Raw genomic sequence first — 8,734 nt, 5'->3', positions numbered from 1 at the left:
TTGGAGACTCTCTGTGTGCACCTGGGCTTGCACTGTGATAATGATGATGAAGTGTTTTTTGCATTGGGAAAAGGAAATAATAATAACAGATGAATATTTATATTTATAATTGCGTATATACGCATATATAGACTTATACCCATAGTTGGTGTATATTTCTGTGTTTACTGGGTAAATTGGGCTAATTGTTGAAATATCTGTTTTGTTTGCTTGATGATTTTGCTGGGTCTCTGAGCCTTTTTAAAGATATTTGTGAGTGTGGGCTTTTGTTTTGTTTTTATTCTTAATGAGGTTATTGCGCTGTATTGCATTCTTTAACTGGTAGGTTTTACTTTCACGATGTGAGTTTCCATAGTGGTAATCGATTTGTGTGTCCTAACATCTTTCATACTTCAGTTATTTTCTTTTTTGTCTTTTTGATTGTCTTTCTTTCTAGATCAGTGTCTTTACGTGAAACAAACTATTATCTCTCTCATGATGATGATGATGCGCCGTGTGATGTGTGTGTTGGCCGTTGTGCTGTGCTGCACCTGCGGGTATACCATGACGGCTGCTGCTGCTGTTGATAATGACAGTCCCAGTGGCCGTGGTGTATCCCGTGGGGCTGTGGAGGTGTCGTGCGGGGCCGGCGGTGCGCTGCGTGTACGCCCCGCTGCTGAGAGCGAGTGGCTTACATGCGGTGCGGGCAGCCGTGTGTCTGCATGTGGGAAGTACGCAGACCTCTGCAGCCAACAGCGTACGATAGGAGGAGGAACAAGAGGAACAACAACCACTGCTGCTAATACTATTGCTGGACAGCCAAAGGCGGTGATGGCGATATTTGATGGTGATGATTACAGAATTGCTGAGCGACTACTACATAACTTATCGTTGGAGGCCACTGCGGATGACGTTAAAAATGCCAAAAAAGAAGCAGATGCAAGGCAGGTTGAGCTGAAGAAGAATTCCACAAAACCTCCAGCTGCCAAAGGAGAAGGAACACTTCCGCCGTCAGGTGCCCATCCAGCTGCACCGCAACTACCCGGTAAGGCGGACCAATCGCATGACGTTAATCCGCACAATGTGGATGCTGGAGCTCGTCCTGGTGCTCCTGATGTTGTTGCTGCTACACTCGGTGATATGCCACCAAGTAATCCTGACCAAATATCTGAAGAATCACCGCAAAGTGTGGATCGTGGATCTGAAAATCAAGCACAATCGACCGTACAAGTGCAGGGAGGTGGTCAGCCGCAAAAACCTAATGCTACATCGAGTAACGAGGATGCCGATAACCAACAAGGAGTGGAATTGGCCGTACAAGAGCAAGAAGGTGAACCTTCTGCGGCACCTCCGAGTGCACCTGAGAATTCTTCCAACAATTCACTCACAGAAACTTCAAACGAATCTAATGCTGCAGAGAGTGTGGTAACAAACATCACAAATAATGCGGAAAACACAACTACCACCACAACCACAACCACAACACCTCCTGTTGTACCTTCACCTAACCCAGAGATCAGCAACATTGCCACCACAGTGCAGAAGAATGCTAACGCAGACAAGAGTCTCAGTCCTCTGTGGGTGCGTGTGTCACTACTGATTGTGGTTACACTGGCCTGTATTCTTGTGTGCTGATTCTGGTGGTGGTGTGATGTGACTCAGGTCATCCTTTGTTTTCTTTTTCTTTTTTTGCACGAAATCCCTACAGTCTAACTAATCTTTCACCTGTTGGGAGTTTCTCCTTTTTTTTTGTTTCTTAATGTTAATGTGTTTTGTGTTTTTGCTCTCGGTGTTTATCCCATAATAATTATTATTGCTACTCCATTGTGTGTGTGTGTTCTTGGAGACTCTCTCTGTGTGTGCACCTGGGCTTGCACTAGGATGATGATGATGAACTGTTTTTTACAATGAGAAAAGAAATAATAATAACAGATGAATTTATATTTATAATTGCGTATATACACACATACAGACTTACAACCATAGTTGGTGTATATTTCTGTGTTTACTGGGTAAATTGAGCACATTTATTTAATTGTTTTTATTTGCTTGTGGTTTGCTGGGGCATTGGGTCTTTTTTGACCTGCACCGTTTTTGGTATTCTGATTTTTGCAGAGGGAAAAATATTAATTTTTACACATAAATTCATTCTTTGCTACATATGCTGACCAGTGAATTGAGAGCTGTATATTTCTGTGTTTCCTGCTTTTGTTGGTCGCAATTGTTAATTTATATTTTTCTTTCAGAGTTAATTGTGGTTTTCTATTTAATACTGGGAATTGTTTTTTTTTTTTTTACTTTAATTGGACACTCGAGGTTATTATTTCTTCTTTGTTTTATGTTTATCTGTTGGAGGTTGATTTGTTTTGTTTATGTTTGTGTTTGTATGTTTATTTTATTCTTGTGTTGCCTTTCTCTTTTTATGCTCTTATTTTTAATGGTGTAGTCTAGTCTATTTAGGCAATGCCCACTTTGTATGACTGTGATGAAGATGCGCCAAGATCTACTACTCCTATCAGTGAACCTGTTCCATGTGTGTGTTTTTGTTGCTTCTGCAGCGTAATGTGAACCTTGTGCTGATGTTTGGTACTTCTTCTGTGAGTGTTGAGTCTCGGCCTGATTCTAGTGTTAGCTGTGTGGATGGTAGTGAACTGCAGTCTGGAATAGTTCCGTATGTTCCTTTGTGATGTGTGTAATTCCTGGTGTTGATTTCTCTTTATTGGGTGTATTTACAGTGTTCCTTTCTTGAATTACCCTCTGCTGGTTTAGTAACATCCATTTCTTTCTCAACCTTACCGCCATTCTATTGTTGAGATATATCTTTCTGTGTGCTGACAGAAGACTGCTGCCTAATCCGTTGTACTGGTGTGGCTGATGAAAAGAGTTTCTGAATCCATATTAATTGGTCCCCTTCAAGTGTGGAAAAAATAAGAGTTGACTCCAATGGATCCCGCTATTGGATTCTCCGTCACTTGAATGAGTCCTGCCAACACCCACCCCAATAGTAGTGGAAGGAAATTTCACTATTCTCTCTCTCTCTCTCTCTCTGTGCACTCATATACATTTCTCTCTATTGTACTGCTTCTAGCAGCAGCCCATACACCTCTTCATCCTCCACTACGTTTAGGCAGCAGCAGGAGTGCCCATCATTATAAACCTGTATGGGGCTGCAGAGTGTACTTGTCCATGCCAGTAGGATCTCATCACAGCGGCAGAGTGAGAGGCACACCGTACAGCTTAAGGAACACTGTCCATAACGATCAACGCAGCATCGGGAATGTTATCAGCAACACCATAAACAACAACAAATCAGCAAGCACCACCAAAAACACCAATGATCACCGTGTGGAAGAAGTGCATCATAATAGCAACAACATCCGGAACCGTTGCTACTGAGTATGAAAGAGCAGCGGTGTCGAGATGCAGTGTTGCGTGAGATTGAGCGACTCACACGCCTAAAAGCAGCTGTGCGGCACGAGATGCACGAAATGCGTCTCCAAGGCAACACACGAGAAAAGTGCCTTGAGGCAACAATTAGAAGCATTGCGAATAGAGTCTGTTAGACTAGAGCAGCAGCATCAGACATACACCGCATTGGATGAATGTGGGGAAACAACATTAGAGAAGGAGAAAGTGGTATGGTGGCGTACATTTCAGTTGTTGGAAGCGTGTCTACGAGTTGATGCTCCTTTCATTCCTGCTGATAATGTCACTCCCACCGTTACCGTGACTGACTGGCGAAGTGGGGCACACAACCTGATGCTGCAGTTGAAATGTACGGACCTGGAGAGGCAGACAGCTGCAGAGGAAGACCAATTGGAGGCCATCATGCTTGAGAAGAAGGCACTCCAATGGTATATTCATGCTTATGGGCAAGATGTCTGAGGATTTTATTTTTTTGTGTTATCGACCTTTTTGTTTTATATGTTTTCTACTGAAAGTAAATCTATTCGTTTGTTCTTCTTATTTTATCGTTGTTGCTATTTGTTATAACTCTCTTGTATTCAGGGGGGATGCCGTTATTTTCTGTTATTTCTATTTGTTCTTTGCATCTTTCTTTTTTTATTTTTCTTTGGACCACTGAATTAAGACACAATAAGAATTATTATAATGATGATGATGCGCTACGTGATCTGTATTTTGCTTCTTGCACTTTGTTGTACTTGCAGTATTGTGTTGGCTACTACTCTTCAACCTGAAGGTGGTGGTCCTCCTGCAACTGAAGTTGGTGATGAAGCTCATGTGGGAGGTGAGGCCGGTGGTGGAAGAGGAGGAAAAGGCGGCAGTAGTAAGGGTGTTACTCCTCTTGAACAGCCTAGAGGAGATAAAAGTGTCTCAGAAATGTTGCCAGAGTCTGCTGAAGAAGATCTCTCTAAAAAAAAACTGTTAGATAGTCAGGATGAATCGGAACTTACAAAAGATCCAGGTCCCGATGGTCCTCAGGGACCTTTACACAGCCAACGACCAGGAGGGAATACTCAGTCTCTTCTTCAACCTGCCAGTCCATCACAACCTGTTACAGGAGATAGAAACGACGGTGCTCTTTCTCCATCAGCAAATCAGAACGATCAAACTCAAAGTGTAGGCACGGCGGCTTCGCAGGAAAATGAACAAGTAGTTGCGAGAACGGAATCAGGAAATAATGGTGGATCCAATTCTGGCAGTGAACAAAATACTGTTGGCTCTCTCACTGCAGAAGAACCCAATGCTAACAGTGAAGAACAGAAGTCTGAAAATGCACCACCTTCCCCCAACGAGAATGGTACACAAGGTAGTAACGATGCAGGCAACAGTAATGCTGTACAGATTCGAGGAAGCACAGACACAGAATCTGAACCTGAGAATGGCAATACACCCAATACTAATGAGGAATCATCCTCAACCACCACTACCACCACCACAACAACACTTCCTCCTGAACTCACAAACAACAAGAAGGGTGATGCAGACAGCAGCAGCAGCAGTATCAGCAGTTCTGTGTGGGTGCGTGTACCACTACTGATTGTGGTTATACTGGCCTGTATTCTTGTGTGCTGATTGTAATTGTGGTGTGACTCAGTTCATGCTGTGTTTTCTTTTCTTTTTTTGCATGTATCCCTACAGTCTAACTAATCTTCCACCTGTTGGGATTATCTTTTTCTTTGTTTCTTAATGTTAATGTGTTTTGTGTGTTTTTGCTCTCTCTATGTTTATCCTATAATTATTATTATTGCTACTCCATTGTGTGTGTGTGTTATTGGAGACTTTCTCTGTGTGTGCCTGGGCTTGCACTGTGATAATGATGAACTGCTTTTTGCAGTGGGAAGAAAATGAAATAATAATAACAGATGAATTTATATTTATAATTGCGTATGTACACATATAGACTGACACCCATAGTTGGTGTGTATTTCTGTGTTTACTGGGTAAATTGGGCTAATGGTTAATATCTGTTTATTTGCTTGTTGTTTGCTGGGGAAGTTGTGTGCTTTGCACAGCTGTATTGGTGATCTGCTGTGTGCAGGGTAAGGTGAAAGAGTAACAGATACATCTATGATCATGATTGCGTATACCCTGCAAAGTGTATTCATAGAAACGTATTTGTATGTTTTCTGGTTCTGGTCATTGTGCTCTTGGAATCTTTGCTTTCCTTATTTTTATTGGGCGTTTCTGCTTAATAATGGGTAATATTTGTTATTTTCCTTTAAGTGGATTTCATCTAGGTGATCTTTCTAGATTTTTCACTGATTATGTTTTCTTTAATTCTACTGTTCTTATTTTTGGTTTGATTTTTTACGTCTCTTTTTATTTCTGTAGAAGAGTGAACTCAGAGAGTATTGTTAATTATTGTAACAATGACGGTACACCGTGTGTTGTTTTTTCTTGCTTTACTTGTGAGTGTTGAGTGTCTCTATATGGCAGCTGCAGAGGCTCTAGCTGAACTTCAGGCTGATTCCACTTGCCAAGGAGGTGAAGGTGGTAGTTGTCCTTCTGGTGCTACTGTTCTTCCCAGGGAAACTGATGGTGGTGTTGAAGCTGATCGAGAAGATACTACTGATTCACCGTGTACTACTAGCGGTACTGCACCTGACTCTGCTAACGCTGAGTGTGTGAAACCTCCTGGGGCGGAGAGTTGCCCTTCTGGTAAGTCTTCTTGTCCACCTACACCGCAGGTACCGACTCCAAGTCCAAGAGCAGAACATGAGCTGAACGCTGTAAATACTGATCATCGCCCTCAAGGTCAACTCGGTGAAAACAGTGATAGAGGTGTTGGTCCTCTTGGTCCTCCTTCGGCTCCTGCACCTCCTACTGCTCCTAAGGGTAGTGTTGATCCAACAGGTAAAAATAATGTTGGACCAGGAGTCGTTGGTGCCCCTGCTGAGCAAGTACCTCCGGAAAAACAAGGTGAAGGAGGTTCTACTGGTGGTGCTGCTGGTAGTACTAATCTCCCTGCTAGTGAACGTGAACTTGGAAGCGGTGAAGAAAGAACAACAGGTGAAAGTGCAGGTAAAGGGGAGGGTGAAGAAGCGCAACCTTCTCCTTCTCCCGACAATTCAAACCAAGAAAGTGCAGGTGATAATAATGCAAACGCTGGGAATGGCACTAAACCTGCAGAAGGTGGGTCACCAAGTAACCAAGAAGGTGATGTGGGTAATACAGATACAACCACCACCACCACTACCACAACAACACTTCCTCCTGAACTCACAAACAACAAGAAGGGTGATGCAGACAGCAGCAGCAGCAGTATCAGTAGTTCTATGTGGGTGCGTGTACCACTACTGATTGTAATTACACTGGCCTGTATTCTTGTTGTGTGCTGATTGTGATGGTGGTGGTGTGACTCAGGTCATCCTTTGTTTTCTTTTTTTCTTTTTTGCATACATCCCTACAGTCTAACTAATCTTCCACCTGTTGAAATTCTCTTTTTCTTTTTTGTTTCTTAATGTTAATGTGTGTGTGTGTTTTTGCTCTCTGTGTTTATCCTATAATAATAATTATTATTATTGCTACTACTCCATTGTGTGTGTGTGTGTTCTTGGAGACTCTCTCTCTCTGTGTGCACCTGGGCTTGCACTGTGATAATGATGATGAACTGCTTTTTACAGTGGGAAAAAAGAAATAATAATAACAGATGAATTTACATTTATAATTGCGTATATACATATATAGACTTACACCCATAGTTGGTGTATTTCTGTGTTTACTTGGTAAATTGGGCTAATATTTAATATCTGTTTATTTGCTTGTGTGGTTTCCTTGTTTTGTTCTTTGCTTGGGCTTTTGTTTGTGCTTTGCCATCCATCAAGACAATTTCTCTTTGGAACGATAATAACTAATAATATTAAATACAAAAATATATACTGAATTGCTTAAACATGGCTATGGAATATACCTTTATGTTTTTCTGTTTTTTCTTTGGCTGTAGGTCGCGCTTTTAGTTTTTTTCGTTACTTTTTGTTTTTTTGGAGGTTGTGTGTGCTGTCCACTTCGTGGATTATTTTTTTGTTTATACTGTTTTTCTTCTTTTTCATCATCTGTTGGTATCTATTGTATTGGTTTTTTTTATTTTTTCTTTCTTCAGCCAAGCGACGTAAAACAAACAAAATTACCTCTTGTTGTGATGTTTTGGTGTCGTCTGTCGTGTATTCTAACGTTGCTGCTGAGTGTTGCTACTGTATGCACATTAGCGGAGACGATTACCCCTAATTTAGAAAAGGAACCTGCTGCTTGTCCTGAAGATTCTGAACGTTCTGATGGTGAATGTCGGAATCGTTCTCCTGCTGCTGTACAACCACGCCAATCAACACAAGCACCTCCTCTTCAAACCCGTGAATCTGATCCACGTACCTCTTGCACTACTGGTTCTGGTGATACTACTGTTGATTCCTGCACTGCTATTACTACGAGTGTTGCAGGTCATCAAGCTGGTGGTAGTGGTAACCTACATACATCCCAAGGGTCTGTGTCTGGAGTTGCTGAGGGGGAGAGTGAGTCACAGCAGCATTTGGATCGTGAGAGACAGTCAACAGATGATACGGTTTCAGCACCCCCTCATACTTCAAATAGTGAAAACCAAGTGGGGAGTGAACCAGTTGTGCCAGTGCCAGGAAGTAAAGATGGAAGGCAGGAAGATGGAAGCAGTGGTAATCAGGCAGTGAGAACTGAAGACTCAACATCACGTCCAGTGATCAGTGAAGAGAATGATCACAGTAACGGAACTAAACGGCCCGAAGGAAATGGTTCGCAGTCGTCAGAGACTTCAGAAGTATCTAACGCAGATTCACCGGATCATCAGAGCACCCACAGCGGTACAACGGAACAAACCCAGTCTTCTGACAACAACCAAACTTCTCAAGGACAGAATGGTGAAGCTGACAATTCTAATGCTGTTAAAAAGCCTGCAAAGGATAATTCAACAAACGATAGTGACAGTACAACCAATAATGAAGAATCAACGTCAACCACCACCACCACCACCTCAACCACGACCACCACCACAACAACAACACTTCCTCCTGAACTCACAAACAACAAGAAGGGTGATGCAGACAGCAGCAGCAGTATCAGCAGTTCTGTGTGGGTGCGTGTACCACTACTGATTGTGGTTACAATGGCCTGTATTCTTGTGTGCTGATTGTGATGGTGGTGTGACTCAGGTTATCCTTTGTTTTCTTTCTTTTTTGCATGCATCCACACTACAGTCTAACTAATCTTCCACCCGTTGGGATTTCTCTTCTTTTTTTTTGTTTCTTAATGTTGATGTGTTTTGTGT

General features: G+C 42.2%; 5 protein-coding genes across 5 annotated transcripts; all 5 read left to right on the top strand.

Annotated features, from left to right (window-relative positions):
• Positions 1–474: 474 nt before the first annotated feature.
• TM35_000951050 (uncharacterized protein) lies at positions 475–1,614 on the top strand (the record flags this gene model as incomplete). The annotated part of the gene is made up of 1 exon (XM_029031539.1): positions 475–1,614. The coding sequence occupies one exon, from the start codon at positions 475–477 to the stop codon at positions 1,612–1,614; it is 1,140 nt and encodes a 379-aa protein (XP_028877163.1).
• Positions 1,615–2,955: 1,341 nt separating this feature from the next.
• On the top strand, positions 2,956–3,375 carry TM35_000951040 (uncharacterized protein; the record flags this gene model as incomplete). The annotated part of the gene is made up of 1 exon (XM_029031538.1): positions 2,956–3,375. One exon carries the CDS (start codon positions 2,956–2,958, stop codon positions 3,373–3,375), a length of 420 nt encoding a protein of 139 aa, XP_028877162.1.
• Positions 3,376–4,089: 714 nt separating this feature from the next.
• Positions 4,090–5,016, top strand: TM35_000951030 (uncharacterized protein; the record flags this gene model as incomplete). Its single annotated transcript, XM_029031537.1, has 1 exon — positions 4,090–5,016. The coding sequence occupies one exon, from the start codon at positions 4,090–4,092 to the stop codon at positions 5,014–5,016; it is 927 nt and encodes a 308-aa protein (XP_028877161.1).
• Positions 5,017–5,813: 797 nt separating this feature from the next.
• On the top strand, positions 5,814–6,782 carry TM35_000951020 (uncharacterized protein; the record flags this gene model as incomplete). The annotated part of the gene is made up of 1 exon (XM_029031536.1): positions 5,814–6,782. The coding sequence occupies one exon, from the start codon at positions 5,814–5,816 to the stop codon at positions 6,780–6,782; it is 969 nt and encodes a 322-aa protein (XP_028877160.1).
• Positions 6,783–7,582: 800 nt separating this feature from the next.
• TM35_000951010 (uncharacterized protein) lies at positions 7,583–8,596 on the top strand (the record flags this gene model as incomplete). The annotated part of the gene is made up of 1 exon (XM_029031535.1): positions 7,583–8,596. One exon carries the CDS (start codon positions 7,583–7,585, stop codon positions 8,594–8,596), a length of 1,014 nt encoding a protein of 337 aa, XP_028877159.1.
• Positions 8,597–8,734: the final 138 nt, after the last annotated feature.

Source organism: Trypanosoma theileri (assembly GCF_002087225.1).
Source record: "Trypanosoma theileri isolate Edinburgh chromosome Unknown TM35_Tth_95_V1, whole genome shotgun sequence".
NCBI lineage: Eukaryota > Euglenozoa > Kinetoplastea > Trypanosomatida > Trypanosomatidae > Trypanosoma > Trypanosoma theileri.
Note: the sequence above shows the minus strand (reverse complement) of the source record. Positions and strands in the feature narration are given on the sequence as shown.